Here is a 19565-nt window from a genome sequence, read left to right on the forward strand (position 1 = left end):
TCTCTTATTAAAGTAGTGTCCTATTAAACAACGTCCAACCCCTGGGGGAGGGGGGAGGGAGCTTGGTTCTTTGAAGAGTCTGAATATGCCTGGTATCCTGTACTGAATAATCCATTAAAAATATGAAGGCAGGTAGGGTTTTTCCCGCGACGATGTTAAAGAACAACACAAACATTAAAGTCGTGTTAGATTATTCTCAATCAATATTAAAACTGCGTGGATAAATAATGTCATCTATCTATCTATGTTGAAAACATCGCGTGACCAAAATAATCATTGCGTGACAAGCCTCGACTTTCGCAGAATTTGCGCATATTCGCGGGATTATATATAAACACAAGTACACCGTCCCAGTAAAACGAAGAGAAAATTAAAGTTTGTCGCACTCAAGGATCTTTTCAATGTCAGCTATGGACCATAAAAAATGCGACGACAGTCCAACTGCAGCTGAAGGAAGAGAGAGAGCACAGGACAAAAGTCATTTTACAGTTATGCTTGTAGTTCTTGTCAACGCTTTTCTGTTCTCGACATGTTTCTTCATGGGTAACTCTGTTTTTCCGGTGAGTATTTAAATGGAAATTAACAAGCTTAATCTAGTTTGTATTGCCTCCAAAAAGCTCTCAAAACAGCTGATTTTCGTCGGCTTTACGCGAAGTTGGCTCAGTGCAAAATGTCTCCAAAAACAGTATTCAAGTTGTAAACGAACAGTCTAAATAATTGGATTCGGCTTAGAAAATCCAAGAAAAGGGTTGTGCTCACAATGCTCAAGGGACAAAATGAAAGATATTTCCCTCCTCATTCTCCGTTTTTAACCTGGCGTTTTCTGTTCAAGTCTACTGCATCTTGAAGAAAACGTCCCGAAACTGGACGTCCCGTCTAAAGAGGGCAGGGGTGATGGTGGTGGTGGTTGGTGGGTGGGGGGGGGGGGGGGGGGGGGGATTTAGAGTCGGGGTGAGTCACTTTATTCACTAAACCTTTACAGCCGATGTGTGATTTTCCATGTCATCTTTCACCTCTGGATTAGCAACTGGGACTTCTGGGAGGTATCGTAATAATTTAATCACTGTTTATTTGTTCTAAATGTTTTTATTAGTACATGGCCAAGCGACTTGGAGCTGACGTGGTCACCTTGGGCTATCTGAACACTGCTTTTTCCTTTATCCTCATGTGTGGAGGACCTCTTTATGGAAGGTTTGGTGACGTGTTTGGGAGCCGTGCAGCCCTGATGCTGTCTTGCTCTGCAGCAGTGTTAGCTTATGGTATTCTTAGCCTGGCAAAATCAGTGCCAATGTTATTTTTATCCAGAATTCCTCTGGGGTTTCAACACAGTACTCTTCAAGGTTAGACTTGCATGTTTTCTGTCATTTTCTTTTTGTTGATTAAGTACTGCAATATAGCTCCCTGTCTATTTCCCTACTGTTTGCTTATCAACCCCTGACACCATTGGACAATAGCTTAGCAGTTGTAATTATTACAACTACTACCGGTAAGCTATATATACACATGGGAGGCGCAGTGGCCTAATAGTAAGTGTACTGGACTCCGGAGCGGATGTTGCGGGTTTGAGCCCTGGGCGGGGTCACTGTGTTGTGATCTTGGGTAAGACACTCTCATAGTGTCTCTCTCCACCCAGGTGTTTAAATGGGTACCGACGAAATAATGCTGGGGGTACCCCGCGATGGACAAGCATCCCATCCAGGGGGGAGTAAAAATATTCCTAGCTGCTTAATTAATGTTATCGAAACCGGGATAAGCCTGGCAGTATGCACCACTTGGCTCAAGGCTGCCCTTTTATGCTACACAGTTGAGGTTGCTGAATATATAGTGCGCTAAAAAAGCTCCAATAATGATCTATCATTGGAAACAGGTATTTAATGACAAAATATTTTGGCAGAGGAAGGTGGGGGGAGGGGCATGGCAACAAGGCAAGGTATAGGGGCTGTTAAGTGGAGAAAATTTACCTCAAGGTGCACATAATTATGGCATATGATACAATGCATTTACGACACAATTTTTGTACTTCCATTCAATGCAGTTGCTGTTTAATTTAGAGAACATCCATAAAAAAATGTGCCTGTCTGTTTATAGGTCTGCAGATGGTAATAACTGATACATCAGATGAAGCAGGTACGGTTCTTCATATGACCAAGTTGTGTATTGAATTGCTTCCCATGCAGTGGCTGGCAGTTAAATTCATTTTGCAATACAATATATATCTGATCGATTTTCCAAGAATCTTGCTCAAAGGGACCAGAACCTAGCTAGGCTCAGCTGTCAAAAGTGACACCCTATCCTCCCCCCAGCTTTTGACGGCTACCCGCCAGCTGGACACCAGCAGATAGCCCAGTGCCTGGGCAAGGTCTCCAAACTATGGTTGACATTAAGCCCCCCTCAAGTTAAGGTTGCTGGCTAGGCTTGAACTTGGGCTTCGCCCGAGTTCAAGCGAAAACCTCACGGCCAGGTTTCTGCGAATTTGCTGAGATTTATTTCTTTTAATTAACAGGTAGAGCTGATGCTTTTGGTAAACTAGGTTTGGCTTTCTCTTTTGGAATCATGGCTGGCCCACTGATAGGCGGTGTTGTAACTGAACGGTTTGGTGATCACATGGTGGCATTTGCAGCGTCAATAATATCACTATTGTCTGTTATTATGGTGCAGTTTTTCTTGCCCAAGAACACAAAATCAAAGAACAAGAAAGAAATTGCTTCAGGTATAGTCATGAGAACTTTATTAACAAATATATGAAACAATGGATCAAGCTGTCAGGTTAACAACATTTTCTGTGTGGGTTCCTGGGCCCCTCTGCTGTCAATTCATGTTAAATTAAAAGAAACTAGGGTTACCGTATTTACTCAAATAAGTGCCGCGGCGCTTATTAAATTTTTCTCGCCTCTTGTGCGGCGCTTATTCCCCAGGGGGGTACTTGCAGTATACATGACGGGGAGGTCCGACGTATTTTTTTGGGTTGAAAATTTCCACCCTCGGTATTTTTTTGGGTCAAGAGATCTGTCATGTATTTTTTTAGGTCTTAAAGTCTTTTTGATTGGATAAATCAGTATCGAGGTGCTAGGTCTTGTACTTTTTGGGGTAGAAAATTTTGATGCCAGGTATTTTTTTGGGTGTAAAATTTCAGGCTCATGTATTTTTTTGGGTTCGCAATATAAAGCTCCGTCGGACCCCCCGTCATGTATACTACAAGTACCCCCCCTGGGGCTTATTCAAGGGCGGCGCTTAAATTATTTGAGGGCGGTGCTTACCGGTGTTTAAAATTTAGACGCCACAATTGCAAAGAATCTAATCTTTTACAGGAATTGAAAATAGCGTCTTTTGATTGTCAGTATTCATCTCTTGCGAAAGAGAGAAGTGGTGCTAGCTGTCCTGGCAAAGTTGGTGGCCTTCACAACATTTACAGAACTACGTATTGTAAGAATGTTGGATAGAAAAACTGCAAGACATCGCTTTTGATAGAAAGAAATGTCCAAGTTTATTTTAGAGTTGCTTTGTAGTGCTGCCTACAGTTCAATGGAATTCCTCAAAATTTAATATGCCCCACATGGGGACTGCGGTGCTTATTTGGGGGCGGCGCTTATTAACTTTCTTTTCCCAAATGCGGCGCTTATTTGAGAGGCGGCGCTTATTCGAGTAAATACGGTAAGCACACTGACACACCCATGATCGACCTAGACTCTTTTGTCACCCTCCAATCCCCTACATTTTATACATCCACTGATAATTACATTTTTTTTTCTTTAACAGATTCTAAACACCAGAATAAGTCTGGTATAAGCAAAACATTGGAGCTGTTAAGTATACCATCAGTGATGTATCTGCTGATGTTACGGATGGCTGCCTTTCTGCCTGTAATGTTGATGCATTCAATGGGTGCTGTTATTAATATGGAGTATTTCAAATTTGGCCCAAAGGAAAATGGTCTTCTCCTTGCCTTGATTGGATTAATTGGTCTCTGCTGTACGTATTTGCAAAACAATATTAATTATATTCTTTTGTAATGTATTATTATTATGAGTTATGATAATAATTATCATAACTATCATAACTATGATAATAATTATTACAATTTATTATTGTGTTCAGTTGGTAATAAGGATGCCATTTATTAGTTGAGCTAGTACTATTTGTTCAGTTAAAACAACCAAAGTATTTCACAACTGCAGTGGCAGATCCAGACCTTGAACTAAGGTTTTGGGTGTGTGCATGTGAAAAGCCGAAAAAATTTTAGCAGACGGAGTCATTAAGAAAATATCTCTAACCACAAAGAAGTGGGGGGGGGGGGGACAGGGGGGTCTGAACCTCCCGCCTCCCACACCTTTTACTCCCACTTCCCATACCTTTTACTCCCGCCTCCCACCCCTTTCCATAGCTGTTCTCTCCTGTTTGTTCCATGTCTATTGTGAAATATAATGAAATGTTACGAAATTTCACTCGTTTTCTCCCGGTTCTCGCCACCTTAAGAATCCCGCTTCCCGCCCTCTCTCCTCCCGCTTCCTGCCCCTTTTCTCCCGGGCTCCCGCCCCCTGTCCCCCCTCCTCACAAAGAAGGAGGAGGCCTAGGCCCCCAGGCTCCTCCCCAAGATCCGCTACTGAACTGCAACTATTCTGTATTTAATTGTTTTTTTTTTTTTTATAATATTTTATGCTTTCACAAACCACTGGCAGTTGAATTTATTCTGATAATTGTCTTAGTTTAGATACTTTTGTGAAAACTTTTTTGTCTCATATTATTATACCTGGGTTTAGGTGGTTCAAGGTTTCGTGGTTGGTGCACTGACAAGAAGATTTAGTGAGCCTCCTCTTCTAATACTGTCCTTTTCTATTTCCGGATGTGCATTTACTTTAATGGTAGGTTCTTTAAAAATGTGTGTTGTGTATGTATCGTAACTAAACCTTTGATTAAAATTTGTTAGTTAATGATAGTTCTGATCAGCATTTGGTGGTAAATACAGCGAGACAATGTGCGGTTCCAGAAAATATCCATACCCTGCCCATGGAAGCTAGAGCATTGGGAATTCTGAGGGGCGAGGGATGTCAAAAGCCAAAATTTTTATAGAAGAGTATGGGGCTAATAACTGGAATTTCCAGAGGTCGACAGAGGGGCAGGGAAATTCAAACCAAAAAACTCTCAGTGGAACTGGGGGATGGATGTCCTCACAATTTTTATAAACAATTTGTATAGACATCTGCAGGAATACAGACAGAACTATACACTGTGTACTTGTGTACTTTCAGTCTTTTATTAAAATTTTGAGTCAACTAATATTTTGTTTTCTGTTTGATTGATGCAGTATTTTGCCATGTTTACATTTCCATTTGTCATATCTCAAATGATTATGGTGATCGGCTTCGCCTTAACACGCACCATAACAACTGCCATGGCAACCAAAGCTGTCAATGCACATGATACTGGGCTCCTGTTGGGGCTGAGTGCCACCTGTGAAGCTCTTATGAGGACTATAGCTCCTGGAATTGGAACATTTATGTTCCTAAACTATGGCTGGCCATCATTTGGTACCTTGGGAACTGCCATTGAATTTGGTGCAGTTGTAATGCTATTGGTCAAGAGACTTAATTAATACATGGACATCTAGTTCATGCAAAACACTATAATTTGTAGGTTTTATTTGCAGTGCATGCTTGCCATAACTGGCAGGTCTGCCTAGTCTTGATGGTATTGAGATAAATAGCCTGAACTCCAGTCTTTCAAAAGAAATCTACTAGATATTATTATCCAATTGACAGGGCCGTACCTAGGTTTTTGTGCAGTTTCAGAAAATATCCATACCCACCCATGGAAGGTCATTGGAAATTCGGAGAGCGTTAGCAGGTAGGGGTCTCAAAAGCCAAAATTTTTCAAGGAAAGTATGGAGCCTGACTGGACTTTTTGGGAGAGGTGGGTAATTCAAACCAAAAAACCTGACATGGGAGGGGTATGGATATTTTCTGAAATATTACATAATTTTAGTATCGCGGCAGCAGAAAGTACTTAATTATGTTACTAATGTTTTAAGTGCTAGTGTAACCTGCATAGCAGGCGCCTGTGTAGTTATTTTAGTGCTTTTAAAAGAGAGCTTGATTGTGAGAAGGCCACGCCCCCTTGCACCTTTCGAGTTTCCCAAGCGCCTGCTTGAAACTATGGCGCCTGCTACGCAGGCTAGTGCTACAATCTTGGACAAAACTGTTGAAACACTTAGCAAATTTCCACTTATTTAGCAAACAGAGTTCAGTATTTCAACCCCCCTCCCCCCATTTCAATGTTGTTAATGCTTTAGTGTTTTTAAAGCAAAGCCTGTCAAGCCGCAAATTATCCTCAAGAAACAACATTGAGTAGGGGGGAGGGGGATAAGATATTTTAACCTGCTTGCAAGTCGAGTAACGTGTGAAAAATGCGTGAAATGCGTATGTGTCAACAAGTTTTGTCCAAGATTGTAGTGATTTTAGGGTGCATTCTTTTGCTATGATCTTGATCTACGGATCAATGATCCAAGCTCATGCTGCATCAAAGAAACCAGTGAATCCTTGCCCAGGGCAAGAACTACATGCAACAGGCCACCACCGAATTTATTCATGTTTACCATATTTTTTCCATGATTGCTGAAATTAACCCTAACTCTCGTTGACCACTGTTAGCCCTGTCTAACACTAGTCTATGATCCAATTGATCTTGGATCATTGATCCTGATCCGAATCAATGCAAAGGAATGCACCCTTAGACTTTATTATGATGACATTATAATATAAAAAGAAATTTAAAAAAATCAGTGTAAATAGAGTTTATTTTTACCATTAAGAAACTGTGGGGAAGCTGTAAAACAATCCTAAACAATCTAGTGACCGATGCTACAAACATCCTCAGCTTCCCTAAAGTTAATTTCTTTTGAGACAAATGAAGAACATGAAGTGACTTTTTAGGCCAATGTGCTGCATTAGATAAGGTTTAAAAGAAAATCAACATCAAATAAAGGTGTGAAATGTAATTTAATAATAAAAATTGAGTAAGTATCTCTTTACAAGCTTAGAGTATACTTACCATACAGAGTAATCGTTAAAAACAGCAGATCCCAGCAGATCCTGTACTGAGAATTTCCTAATCTTGTCAGGCAGAGTGAGATCTGGGCACAAGATTAACTTTGCGTGACTAAGATGACCATTGCGTGACAATCCGGATTTGCGCATATTCACGGCGTTATGTAAACATCAAGTACAACGTCCGAGAAATTGGAGTTTTTCGCGCGCTTACCGCACTCAAACATCTATCATATCTAACATGGTTGATGAAAAAAGCGACGATGATTCGTCTACAGCTGGAGACAGAGATACGGAGCTTAACAAAAGTCGTTTTACGGTTATGCTTGTAGTTCTTGTCAACGCTTTTCTGTTCTCGACATGTTTCTTCATGGGTAACTCTGTTTTTCCGGTGAGTATGTACGTGAACAAATTAACAAGCCTAATCTAGTTTGTATTGCCTCCTAACTAACAATCAAAACAGCCGATTGTGTCGGCTTTATGTGTTTCGAACCGTCGCAGAGTTAGCAGTGTAAGATCATGATTACATCACGCGATCAGAAGGACTAGGACCTACTACAAGAACTAATCAATGGGATTCGAGGTTGGGAAAAATCCATGAAAACAAACGGTTTGTTTTAAATGAAACTAAATTTCTGGGAAATTCTCACGTAACTTAGCGTTTTTTCCAAACTCATCTCTATGCAGTGAAGTACCATTAATCAACAAATGGGACACGCCCGAGGGGGAGGGTAAGAGGCACGAAACTTTAAACCGATTTTACCAAAAGGCAAAGCGACAGTTATTATGTGGAGGCCAACACAACAAAGTCTAAAACACTTTACGTTCAACAACTGCTCAGCTTCCACTGCTAAGGGGTCGTTTTTATAGTGTTGGGGGAATGGTGGTATTTTAGGTGGGGGGGGGGGGGGGGGGAGTCATGCCAAAAGATAATGGCTTTAAAAGGTGGGGAATCTACCAGTAATCTGAAAAAATTGCTGCTAAAATTACAGCTTTACATACATAAGGTAGCAGTTGCTGATTTAGGAGGGATATCAGAGAGGGCCCCCTCTCCAAAACGTCAGAAATTTAAAGCCCTCATCAAATTTGTTTTGCATACCCAAAGCAGTTCCTGGGTGCAATTTGGTCAAAATTAGGTACTGTTTTGGGGTGGGGACTGAAATAGGGTAGGGAAAGGTGCATATTTTCTTCTGAAAATTATAGGGTAAGGGTTTCAGGAAGCCGGCTGCACAACCAACCCAAGAGTATCCCCTCCCCACCCCAGGCAGTCTCCTTATTGGAGCAAGAAAGGGTCCATTAAGCCCCTTTACATATTCCTCTTTTGGATAAGAGAGGGTCCATTTTCATAAGTGCTCCCTCTTTTGAACACATCTGGATCTGGTAATGGTACCTTAAACACTCTTTTTTGTTCTATTATTAGTATACGGCCAAGCGTCTTGGAGCCGATGTGGTCACATTAGGTTATCTGGAAACTGTGTTTAATTTCATCCTCATGTGTGGGGGACCTCTTTATGGAAGGTTTGGTGACGTGTTTGGGAGCCGTGCGGCCCTGACCCTATCCTGTTCTGCTGCAGTATTAGCTTATGGTATTCTCAGCCTGGCAAACTCAGTACCAATGCTATTTCTGTCCAGAATTCCTATGGGTTTTATGCATACCCTCCAAGGTTTGAATGTACATGTTAATGGTTTCTTTCTTAGATTTGACACTGTCATCTTTTTGGTCAGGCTTGGGGATATGTGGGGGGGAGGGGGGGGGGTTGGGAGAGCAAAGTAGTCTGAACTTCCCACCTCCCACTCAGGAACAGATCCAGGTGTTGTCTTAGGAGGGGGTGCACCACTAAGGAATGGCATAAACTGACTTTTTTTTGTGGCGCACTCCCTGGGGGTGCACTCCCTGCACCCTCCCCCTAGATCTGTCCCTGCCACACCTGTTTGTCCTGCTCATGGCCCCCTTATTAGCCACTCCCACTGAATTTTTAACTTTTAACATACAATCAAGCCCAAATATTACTATTTTTAAATCTAAGCTAAAGACATATTTTTTTAAGAAAGCATATGACTTGTTTTAATATTTTTAATCTTTTATTGTTGTAAAATTATTTTAATATTTTTAATAGTTTGCCTTTTTTATATTTTAACTTACCTGTAAAGCGCTTTAGAATAATTTTTATATAATTTTAGCGCTATATAAATTAGATTATTATTATTGGAAATCCTACTGCCCCATCCCAGCTACCTCTCCCAGCCCTTATTTTCTTGGGTGCATGACTGTCCCCTGTTTTACTTCATTCTCATCACTTTCAAGTGTTGCGTGACGAGCACAAAGAACAGCTGCGAAGGAGACTATGATGATTAAGGCTGCGAGCTGGTCAGGCAAGCCAAGTCAAACTTTAATAAAATGTCTTTGATACCTTAACATTTTGGTGCAGCCGTGCAGGGCAGAGCACAACAAGGGTGTATAGGGGTACATGTAGTTTCCCATTACAATATGATACTGAAGGGTGAGCAGCGTGGGGATGTAACAAGGCAACACAACATCATCATTTTGTATAGAAAATTTTCAATGAAGTGTGGTTACTTGTTTTGATTTGTCACTTCATGTTTATAGGTCTACAAATGGTAATAACTGATACATCAGATAAAGCAGGTATGACCACTTTATGATCGAACACAACTTATATAGTTATGAATCAATTGAGTACAGTAAGACTGTCTCACAAATGAACTCACAGTATTAAAGGTTTGGACTGCAGGTTTGCAAATGTTAATGGTTAAGCACAAATTTACTTTATGTTTTTGCTATTTACAGGTAGAGCTGATGCTTTTGGTAAACTTGGTTTGGCTTTCTCTTTGGGAATCATGGCTGGCCCACTGATAGGCGGTGTTTTAACAGAACAGCTTGGTGACCGCATGGTGGCATTTACAGCATCAATAATATCACTGTTGTCTGTTATTACAGTGCAGCTATTTTTACCCAAGAGCACAAAATCAAGCAACAAGCAACAAACTGCATCAGGTATATATTTTATGAGAACTTTATTATCAATGTGTTAATTTAGAAAATGCCCATAACCCTCACAAAAAGTTTGTTAGTTAATCCCCTCCCCCCACCTTTTGGTCCCCTGAAGGGAGGAAAATGAAAGACCCTGGGAAGGAGGTTGGAAATTTCACCCACTTTAGCTACAAACCCCCCTCCCCCACCCCACTCCTCTGGAAATTTATTCCACTTAAGACTTTCCTTTTGGCCTTCCCCCGGGAATTTCCAATGACCTCTGCTGTATGATTTAGCTAGGGCCCTCAGTGTTTTGTTCCTAGGGGGGGGGAAGGGGAGGGGAGGGGCACTGCAGGGTAAGGCAGAGAGTGAAAGTGCAGGGTCTTTTCTTGATCCAGTTAGGGAATTGGTCTTATATTTTTTTGCTGAAGAAGCTGTGCCTTTCTGTAAGATCCACCACTGCCTGATGTGTAAAGTCTTATTTCAAATCACTGGGGAAACCAGACAAAATGCAAAGAGTAACCTGAAGTATACTAGCATTTTGTCAGGTGAGTGGCATATAACTCCTGGTCACTTTCACTCCTCCACTTTTTCTTCAACAGATTCTGATCACCCAAAGTCTGGTATGAGTAAAGCGTTACAGCTGTTAAGTATACCGACCATGACTTATCTATTGTTGTTACGAATGGCCGCCTTTCTCCCAGCAATGTTGTTGCATTCAACGGGTGCAGTTATTTCAATGGAGTACTTCAAACTTGGTCCTAAAGAAAATGGTCAACTGCTTGCTTTGTTTGGTGCAGCTGCAGCTGTATGTATAATATTGTTAATAATACTATTATTATTATAATAAATATTTTTGTAATGCTTTTATTTTAGTTGTTTCCAGTTGATAACTTGGGGGGATACTCTCTCTAGTGAGGCCTTCCAAGGGGTTTGGCGACAGGTTAGTACATTGCTCCAAAATGGCTAAAAATGTAACGTAATTCTTGTTCCAGCGCACCGACAGCTAACAGAAACTAGCACTGAAAGGGGTATATAATTGCAACAGCAACTACAACGTAAATTTTCCCTCCCAAATAGGTGACAGGTGGGTTGGAAACGAATGACAAAGCAATGTCAGAAACCCTTTTGGAAGGCCTCTATAGTGGACAATGCAGGGGAGGCTCCACCCGAAAGGGGAACCTTTGAGGCTCCGCTAAATAAAAGGGTAGGGATTTCATGAGTTGGAGTATAACAAATAAAAGGGTAGGGAAAACTGTCATTTAAGTATAGAAAAGTAACTTGTCCTTTCAAGATATCTTGAACAGACCCACCGAGGGGTCCATTCATTTAAGTATTTTAAGGGGTACCGGTAATTCAAGTGAAAAATTAAGAAAAGGGATGTAGTAACCCTTCTGTATGTTTTTGCAAGGGGAGCAATTTTCTATCAAAGGTATATGAAAGGGTTACCTTTTCTGCCAAAAATGGTATAAGAAAGGGTAGTGTAAGGGTTTGGCCATTGGGGCTGAGCCTCCCCGTATAAAAATGTTTTTTGTAGTCTCTTCTTGCTAATATGTAGACAAGGACATGCTCTGGGGCAACGTTTGTCTTATTATGATTGTTCTCTTTGGGTTTAGGTGGTTCAAGGTTTTGGAATTGGCATACTGTCAAGCAAATTTAGTGAGCCATCTCTCCTGTTACTTTCCTTTTCTATTTCTGGCTGTGCATTCAGTTTGATGGTAGGTGCTTGAAGAATTTAATTTATGTACACTGATTAATATTTTAATATTTAAAAACTTGGTAGATAATTTTTTTGATAAACATTATGTTGGGTCATCAAGACATTCTATGGTGAAGTTCTTTTTTGCTTGAAGACATACCAGTAACTTTAATTATTTTTTAATTACCAAGATCTGGTACTCCTGGCATGGAGTTGAATTTTATTTTTCAGGTAAATGGCCTCTATCAAGTATGAGAATTGAGTCATACAAATGTGTGAGGCTCGAGGTGTGCAAGGCAGAAATCCCTACTCCAAATAAAAAGGCTCAACCAAGCTCAAGCTTCCTGTAGGCAGACCAGAGTGCTCGTAAGGCTAACTGGAGTGCCATCCACGCTAATTTAAGTGCTATTTAGGCTTACCGAAAATGGATCGCACGCATCGCTGCCTCCCACTTTGTGACGACCCTCCCGGGGGGGGTTACCGCGAGAAGCACCCCCCCCCCGCCCCCCCCCCGACCCATCAAGTCAAATTGTTTACCACATAATTTTAAAAGAATGACAAAAGTATTTTGCTGCTCTTTTCTTGCAGTATTTTGCCAGAAGCACCTTTTTATTTGCTGTGTCTCAAGTCATCAGTATAATAGGGTTTTCTATAATGGGCACCATTACAACTTCCATGGCAACCAAAGCTGTCAGCGCACATGACACCGGACTTGTGCTGGGACTGTGTACAACCAGTGAAGCTCTTATGAGAACAATAGCTCCTGGAATTGGAACATTTATGTTCTTAAACTATGGCTGGCAATCATTTGGTACCTTGGGTACTGCCATTGAATTTGGCGCAGTTGTAATACTATTGGTCAAGAGACTAAATTAATACAGGCCTGGGATATCCAATTCATTCAAAACACTCTATTGTTTTACTTGCAGTGCACGCTTGCCATTTGCTAGATCTGCCTGATTTAGCTAAACTGGTTTTGGTCTTGATAGTAAGATTAATAGCCAGCTACAGTCATTCAAAAGATAGATGACACTATCTACTAGATACTGTTACTATTCATTAGATACACAGTGTTGTCGTGAATGGGTATAAGGACAAAAGCCGCGCAAAAGCCACGCATATGAAAACGTCTTAGGTTGAGCCGGTCGACTCTGTGATGTAAATGCAGAACGAACTTCATTCTGGAACGAGTTTCGTTGCGGAATGAAAGTCATTCTGGAATCATGTTAACAAGCCTAAAGGTGCTTTTCAGTAACATGTAAACTCTGCTCAAGCCAACAGTTATGTTTTTCAATGCTGTCAATCATCTAAGCAGACCTCTTAGGAAACAGAACTTCACCTCAACCAGTTCATAGAGTCACGTCTGCTAGCTGAGATTGGTAGATTTTGATCTATTTTGTTTGTTTCTGTTTTTCAAGGTTCATTGGCTGTCCCATAATTATGAGTGACAGCAGCAAAAAATCTGATTGTTAGTTGGGTTTTGAACTTCAGAGTTCTAAGCACTAGTTAGTTTATACTTATGATGACAACATAACATTAAGTATTTAAAAAAAATCGGTGTAAATAAAGTTTATTTTTACCATAATTTCAAGGAACTGTGGGAAAGCTAAGCAGCAGTTGCTTTTGGTAATTAAGGATATTTGGATTGGTTTAAGAAAATTAAGCACAGGCTATAAGTGAACTTTTAAAATTATTATGGTTCATGTTACATGTAGTGACCCAATCAATCCCAAACAGTGACAAAAGCTACAAACATTTTCAGCTTTGCAAAAGTTCTTATATGTGATGAATGAAAGGACTATTTTTATAAGCTCTAGCAATTTTTGACTTTATGATTATGATGCTGTATTTAATAAAAACAAAGTATTCTTTCAAAAAAATCAGTGTAAATAAATCAAGTTTATTTTTACCATATTTCAAAAACTTTGTAGGCTAAATAATAATTATGTAGCATAAGTTTAGGTAAAGAAGATCAACATGAAATGAAGGTGTGAAAAGTATTTATTTTTTTATAATAATAATAAAAATTGAGTAAATAACTCTCTACAAGGGTAAACTATCTCACAAAAACAACGTATTTATCAGATGACTATAGTGTATGTTGTGCATAAATGTTCACTCACTTACTTTTTGCCTGCATATCAGTGTAATATTATATACTTAATATTAGTTAATAGTTAGTGTAAAATGCATATTTGTGTAGTTCCATAAAATATCCATGCCTCCCCCACGGAAGGGATTTTTTTAAAAGAACCCCCAGCCCTCTGGAAATTCCAGTTAAATTTCATACATTTCTTTAAAACTTTTGGTCTTTGAGACCCCCCCCCCCCCCACCCCAGGAAATTTCCACTCCCTTCTGTGGGGGGATTATGGATATTTTCTAGAACTACACATTAAGGTCAGTAATTAGTGAATTATGTGGAATATCTACTATTACTATTGAGCTAAGCCAAACAGGGGATGCATTAAAACACATTTTCCTGGCTTGGCAAAATTACACATAACATAAATTATTTACAACATATTATTGTCAGACAAGTATATCAAAGTTGTGAATGTAATAAATTTGTATTAATATATTGGGTCCTGCCAAGAGAAAAGGGACCTTATGACATAATTACCAATATTTTATTGGAATTTGTAGACCCTCTTTGTATTGTTCACCTGTGGTTTTCTCTGAAATTAAGTCATACTGCATAGGGTCCCTTCTTCACTTGGTGCAGTCCAAATATTTTCTATTACAGCGCGATGCGCCATACCGTGGCCACCCAACAAACTTTTTTACAAGTGTTTTATCGTAATATTACTATATGTTTGACGAACACCCCGCCTTGCAAAGTTGAATACGATCAAATTGATACTTGTTACATCGTATTTATCAACAAAACACAGTGAAAACGTAAAATATTGCAAGATGACAGTTGTAAAAAAGTTTGTTGGGTGGCCACGGTAAGGCGCGTCGCACTGTAAAAGTTGATCAGTTTAAAACATGTTTATAATTCAGATCTTTCAAGTACTTATAAATAAATAACGAATCAAATAAATTAAATGGAAACCTAGTATGCTTTGGTATTTAAATATTATCACACATTTTCACATTAACACTCCTAAACAATATGAGGATTTCACTGGAAGAAGTTGCTGGGTGTCGTCTCTCAGCAACTTTTCGTAACCCTTCAGAAACTAATAATGTAAAATTCCAGTTATAAGCCCTGAGCTTATACAACTTCATAAGAGGTTTTGGGTGGGCTTATAAGCGGAGGGGCTTATATCGAGGAGGGCTAATAAGTGAAATAAAAAAAGGTTTCAAAACGAGCCACAGTAGTGTTGAAGATCAAAATATGTTTTTAAGTTAAAAATGCATAATAAAACAACACTGTTAAGTACTGACATCTGGCAGAGGGGGGCTTATATCTGGGAAGGGGGCTTATAATCAGATGCAATGTTTTCATTTCCAAGTAGATGGACCTAAAACCTGGAGGGCTTATAACCAGAATTTTATGGTATTTACCGTAACACCAGCTACAGTAGTAGTCAAATGTCTACCTATATCCTCTCTTGCTTGAAAAAGAAGACAAGTTCTTTGAGTTGTTACGACCTCCACTTGCCTGCAATGCTCGTTGTCTTGGAGGCGTCGGCCTGTTTACTATACCTTGGCATTTAGGGATGTGCCTCTCTGCCACAGTGGGTGCAAAGCGTCGCTGACAGAACCTGCAGAACACATAGTCTGGATTCTCACTAGGGGGTGGTGGGGGTAAATCTGATGCCTTGCCACCTCGCTTGATGTGTTCTTGCACCTTCTTGGCATCTCTGATGGCATTGATGAATTCATCTGTGGAGTGAGTGTAAGAAAAGGTATAATTTTACAACAGTTAAAACTGAGGTTCCTCTCAATCAATTTCAATCTTTGTTTCAATACATTATCTCCATTCTTAAAAACATGAAAAGTTTAATATTCAAACCACAGCTGGAGTCAAAATTTAAATATCTATGGTAAATAGACCAGTTGGAATGACTGTTAAATAACATTAAAGTGTTTTTCCAACAACAGCAAACTAACCCAAAGAGATGGCACTTCTCATTAATAACTTAGTTTGTTTCAAGTTATTGTTTTCCCTTGATGGGAAAAATTGGAAGAAATAAACAAATGGTACAGTATTTTCCGACAGTTTGTAACTGCAATGAAAAAGACAACTCCAAAACGTAGTCCATAACTTATGACCAGATTCAGAGATTCCAACCCTTTTTGAAGGAAAAAAGGGAGTATTTTTAGCGCTGAAGGTATGCGCCTCTAGGGGGGGTCTGGAAGCATGTTCCACCGGGAAATTTTGCAAATTTAGGTCTCTCAAGTGCCATTTCTGGCATTTTGACATCATTTCTGAGTTACATGTATTCTATAAGGTCTTTATTCTTTTCACAAATATTTTTGGTACTTTTCTTTACTTTTGTTACACTCAGATCGCAAAAAGTACTAAAAATTAGCAATTTTTCTCTTGTTTTCAGAATTTCATGATAAATGGGAGAATATGATATAAATCGGGAGAGCGGGAGGCAATGCATTAAATCGGGAGACTCCCGATCAAATCGGGAGGGTTGGAATCTCTGCAGATTTGTCTGGAAATGTATTTGTTTAGCTTTCCAAACAAAATTTTGGGATTTTTGATTAAATTGTACACACAAAAAAATTCTCCCCACAGAAGAAGAGTGCACCATAAGGTGTTACAGTATTCACTTACTATGTTTTTGCCTCCAGTTTGATTTGGGTTTAGGTGGATCAGCAGCCTTTCTTGCTCCAGGCCTGTTAAACTGTGCAGCCTCAGTTCCTTGTGTTCGCATTTTTGTGGAATCAAACACCCTCCTTTGTTTCCGACCAGTTTTGTTGCAAACAGCTTCATGTTTAGCTAAGCGTTCTGCAGCAAAGGATCGGCCGCAGTTGTAACAATGGGCCAGATTCACTGGTTCGGCAGCATGTTCAGTTGGTAGGCTCGACAGGGCTGGGGAGCCACCCCTGATGTTGTATGATGGGGAAGGCGCTCTGCCATTGGACATGGGTTGCAACCTTGCTGGGCGATGACTGGAGGTTGGAGGTGTGGACTTCTTGCTGCTTTGCGAAGATTTGCTTTTTATGAACGTCTTGTCCTTTACTAATGGTCCAACATTGTTATTCTGATCTTCATGACGACCAAGGGGACTCTGCCTTCCAAACTGACCACTGTGAGTAGAATTCAGACCCCCAGGGGTACTGAGAGGGGAAAGTCTATGAGCTGAACCTGTAAAAACCATAAGAGTAATTTATTGTGTTATTTGGGATGGTCCTGGGGGGAGGGGGGGGGAGGGAGTACTCACTAGGAAAGGGATGGGAACGCTTATCATCTCACTAAACATAGAGGTTTTTTTTTTTTTTTTTTTTTTTTTTTTTTTTTTTTTTTTTTTTTTTTTTACAGAGGTGTAATTTTTTTTTTTTTTTGTAAAGAATTTGTTCTCATTTAGGGTGTTCTGGATTGAACGCCAATATTTTTTAGCCATTCAAAGTCTTGTTTAGGGTTACAAATAAGAGGTTTAATTTAAACTTCCTATCTGTTTCTCCCTTCCGTTTCTTATCAGATTCCACTAGTGTTTTATCTAGATCAACAGTATTCAACTTCCCCGTAGACTCCGCCTTGTCGTTGGGGAGCTTGCGTGCCTCAATGACCTTGAGAGCTATACGTCGGGGGTTCCCCCAGCAGGTCTAACCTTGGCGGGCAGGTCAAAGGGTAGAGGCCAGACAAAATGGTAGTAACTGGTCCTCCAGGTTGGGGGTTGGGCGTGCGGCTAATGCACCCTGTAGAAATAGACTACGGAAACCGAAAAGAAAATTCCGGCCTCAAAAGTCCTCATGGGCCCGATGAGGATAAGTAAGTAAGTAACAGTATTCAACTGAAATTTTTATTCACCACCCACCTGCCTGTCTAAGTGGCATTGTCTTACTCCCAGGCTTGCAAGACCTCATGTGAATTTCAAGCCTTTCTGGCAGAAAAGTTCTGCCACAGTTTCTACAGGGAACCAGTTGTTTCTGTGACGACTCATAAGCCAACTGATTCATACGACCAAGATCATCTCCAGACAAGCTCGGCAATATACTGGGTTTGACTGGGGGTGGTCGCCGCAGATGCTTGGGTAGCCTACTGTTCTCAAGTTCCCACTTTTTCAAACATTGCGGTTCATGGATGCTTATTGATTTGGTGCCAAACTCTCTTCCACATATGAAACAAACAACAGTTTTAGGCTTTCTTGGGGGTTGAGGACTCCTCCGGCCATAATCAGCCTCCCTGGGTGATGACCCCTGTCGGCCTGATCCCACCCTGGACGGATCAAAGTTTTTGGACAGTTTGAGAGGATTATTGGGTCTACAGCTTCTCTGATGGACTGGCAAGCGATCTGGATTAAACGTACGTCCACAGTTTTCGCAGGGAATAAGCTGATTCTGCGATGCTTGGAAAGCCATGTCGTTCATAGAATCCAGCTGAGCTTCTCTCTCACGCGGGTCATTTGACAAAGGAGTATTTCCCCAACCCGCTGGTTTTTGTGGCGGTTTTCGGCGTAAATGTCTTGGCAACTGGCTGTTTTCCATCTGCCATTTTTCCAGGCATTTTGGAATGTGCAGTGAAATCGACGTAGTACCGTACAAACGGCCACAAATGTAGCAAACGACATGTGGAGGTCTTCTTGGCGGCATAGTGGTTTGTTTACCAACCTTTCATCGCATTTAGAACACCGCTAACGAGATTGTCACCACCAAAGAATTAACGGGTAATCGAAGATAGAAATCAGAAACAATTATACTAAGCGACGCCGACGAATCTATTAAGTTTATCTAATGATGAGTCTATTTTTTTAGAACAATTTTTTCGCGAGATTGCAGTTCACTCAGTTACTCAAAGCAAACCAAAGTTGACCTGACGACAGAATTTTATCCACGCTTTCCTCAGCTCGGAGTCAGCTTATTCTCGAAGGCATTCAATTCTTTTCGCTCAAACTCGTAGATTTGTTCGATGAATTATTATGAAAAGAATATTAAAGCTTGCCTTTTGTTCCACAGCAAATGCAATTTCCATCGAGGCCGGCTATTGATGTGCTAAACAGCTTCCAAATATCCAGGCAACCGATATATGCAAAGTTTCCAGACTTTTCCAAGGCGACACTGAAAAGTCAAACTTCCCTTGGAATGAGAAAACACGGCAACAGAGTCTTCTGGGTTATTTTAGAATTTTTTTGGACACATTTTGAGCGCAAATTTGGACAAGAAAACGTTCCTATTGGAAAAATTCTGACACTTTTTTCTCGCCGACATTCTCGTTCCAGTCTTCCCAACCGAACACCTGCTTTATAACCACAGGAAGCCCAGCTCAGGTTTGGCCAAAACAAAAGGGTCCGCAACGCATTAGATCGGTTAGATTAGTAAGGCATGACGTTTATTTTTCCCGCGAACGGCAAAAATTCAACTTCTGCCGTTTGGCGTTTGTACGAGGAAATAAGTAGTTTTTTTGTTTGTTGTGAATGTGGGATTTTTCCCCTGATAAATTTTAGAATTCCATAAAAAGGTAGCAAAATGAAAGGCAAGCTAGCGTTTGCCATATAATGTAAAGCTTAATCTCTCCAATATTAGAGCAGACAAGTTTATCATCTGTTTATCATCTTCGCAAAGTAAAATTAAATTCCAAAAAAAATAAATATAGAAATAAAACGTTCCATCTGATTTAGATCAACTGTCAAATGTAAAATTTGGAAGAAAAAAATTGTTTTGACTTTTCGAGTCCACAACATGCACTCAATAGACCTATAGTTTTTGACAGAA

The 19565-nt window shown here is 40.2% G+C and overlaps 3 protein-coding genes across 3 annotated transcripts; 2 read left to right on the plus strand and 1 right to left on the minus strand.

Moving 5' to 3' along the window:
* Positions 1-333: 333 nt before the first annotated feature.
* Positions 334-7005, plus strand: LOC144666674 (solute carrier family 22 member 18-like). Its single transcript, XM_078528063.1, has 8 exons — positions 334-560; positions 1094-1340; positions 2089-2127; positions 2504-2710; positions 3757-3969; positions 4176-4207; positions 4758-4859; positions 5303-7005. Exons 1-8 carry the CDS (start codon positions 402-404, stop codon positions 5588-5590), a joined length of 1287 nt encoding a protein of 428 aa, XP_078384189.1. The 5' UTR covers positions 334-401; the 3' UTR covers positions 5591-7005.
* Positions 7006-7008: 3 nt separating this feature from the next.
* Positions 7009-14669, plus strand: LOC144666063 (solute carrier family 67 member A1-like). The gene is made up of 7 exons (XM_078527416.1): positions 7009-7431; positions 8461-8704; positions 9649-9687; positions 9850-10056; positions 10635-10840; positions 11649-11750; positions 12320-14669. Exons 1-7 carry the CDS (start codon positions 7282-7284, stop codon positions 12605-12607), a joined length of 1236 nt encoding a protein of 411 aa, XP_078383542.1. The 5' UTR covers positions 7009-7281; the 3' UTR covers positions 12608-14669.
* Positions 12595-19232, minus strand: LOC144666061 (uncharacterized). The gene is made up of 3 exons (XM_078527413.1): positions 17672-19232; positions 16468-17001; positions 12595-15563 (listed from the first exon to the last, which is right to left on the minus strand). The coding sequence occupies exons 1-3, from the start codon at positions 18444-18446 to the stop codon at positions 15274-15276; spliced, it is 1599 nt and encodes a 532-aa protein (XP_078383539.1). The 5' UTR covers positions 18447-19232; the 3' UTR covers positions 12595-15273.
* Between the last annotated feature and the right edge of the window lie 333 nt (positions 19233-19565).

This window comes from Oculina patagonica, chromosome 9 (assembly GCF_052425735.1).
Source record: "Oculina patagonica isolate OP01 chromosome 9, crgOcupat, whole genome shotgun sequence".
NCBI classification, from domain to species: Eukaryota; Metazoa; Cnidaria; class Anthozoa; order Scleractinia; family Oculinidae; genus Oculina; species Oculina patagonica.

Excerpts from the sequence above, each read along its gene's own strand:
- LOC144666674 (XM_078528063.1), top strand. The coding sequence starts at position 402 with ATGTCAGCTATGGACCATAAAAAATGCGACGACAGTCCAACTGCAGCT. Across the intron at positions 4,208-4,757 it reads ACCTTGAACTAAGGTTTTGG|GTGGTTCAAGGTTTCGTGGT; the intron begins GTGTGTGCATGT and ends ACCTGGGTTTAG. Across the intron at positions 4,860-5,302 it reads GATGTGCATTTACTTTAATG|TATTTTGCCATGTTTACATT; the intron begins GTAGGTTCTTTA and ends TGATTGATGCAG.
- LOC144666063 (XM_078527416.1), top strand. The coding sequence starts at position 7,282 with ATGGTTGATGAAAAAAGCGACGATGATTCGTCTACAGCTGGAGACAGA. Across the intron at positions 8,705-9,648 it reads TTTTATGCATACCCTCCAAG|GTCTACAAATGGTAATAACT; the intron begins GTTTGAATGTAC and ends TCATGTTTATAG. Across the intron at positions 11,751-12,319 it reads GCTGTGCATTCAGTTTGATG|TATTTTGCCAGAAGCACCTT; the intron begins GTAGGTGCTTGA and ends CTTTTCTTGCAG.
- LOC144666061 (XM_078527413.1), bottom strand. The coding sequence starts at position 18,446 with ATGCCGCCAAGAAGACCTCCACATGTCGTTTGCTACATTTGTGGCCGT. Across the intron at positions 17,002-17,671 it reads AATGCCACTTAGACAGGCAG|GTTCAGCTCATAGACTTTCC; the intron begins GTGGGTGGTGAA and ends TGGTTTTTACAG. Across the intron at positions 15,564-16,467 it reads AAACTGGAGGCAAAAACATA|ATGAATTCATCAATGCCATC; the intron begins GTAAGTGAATAC and ends CTCACTCCACAG.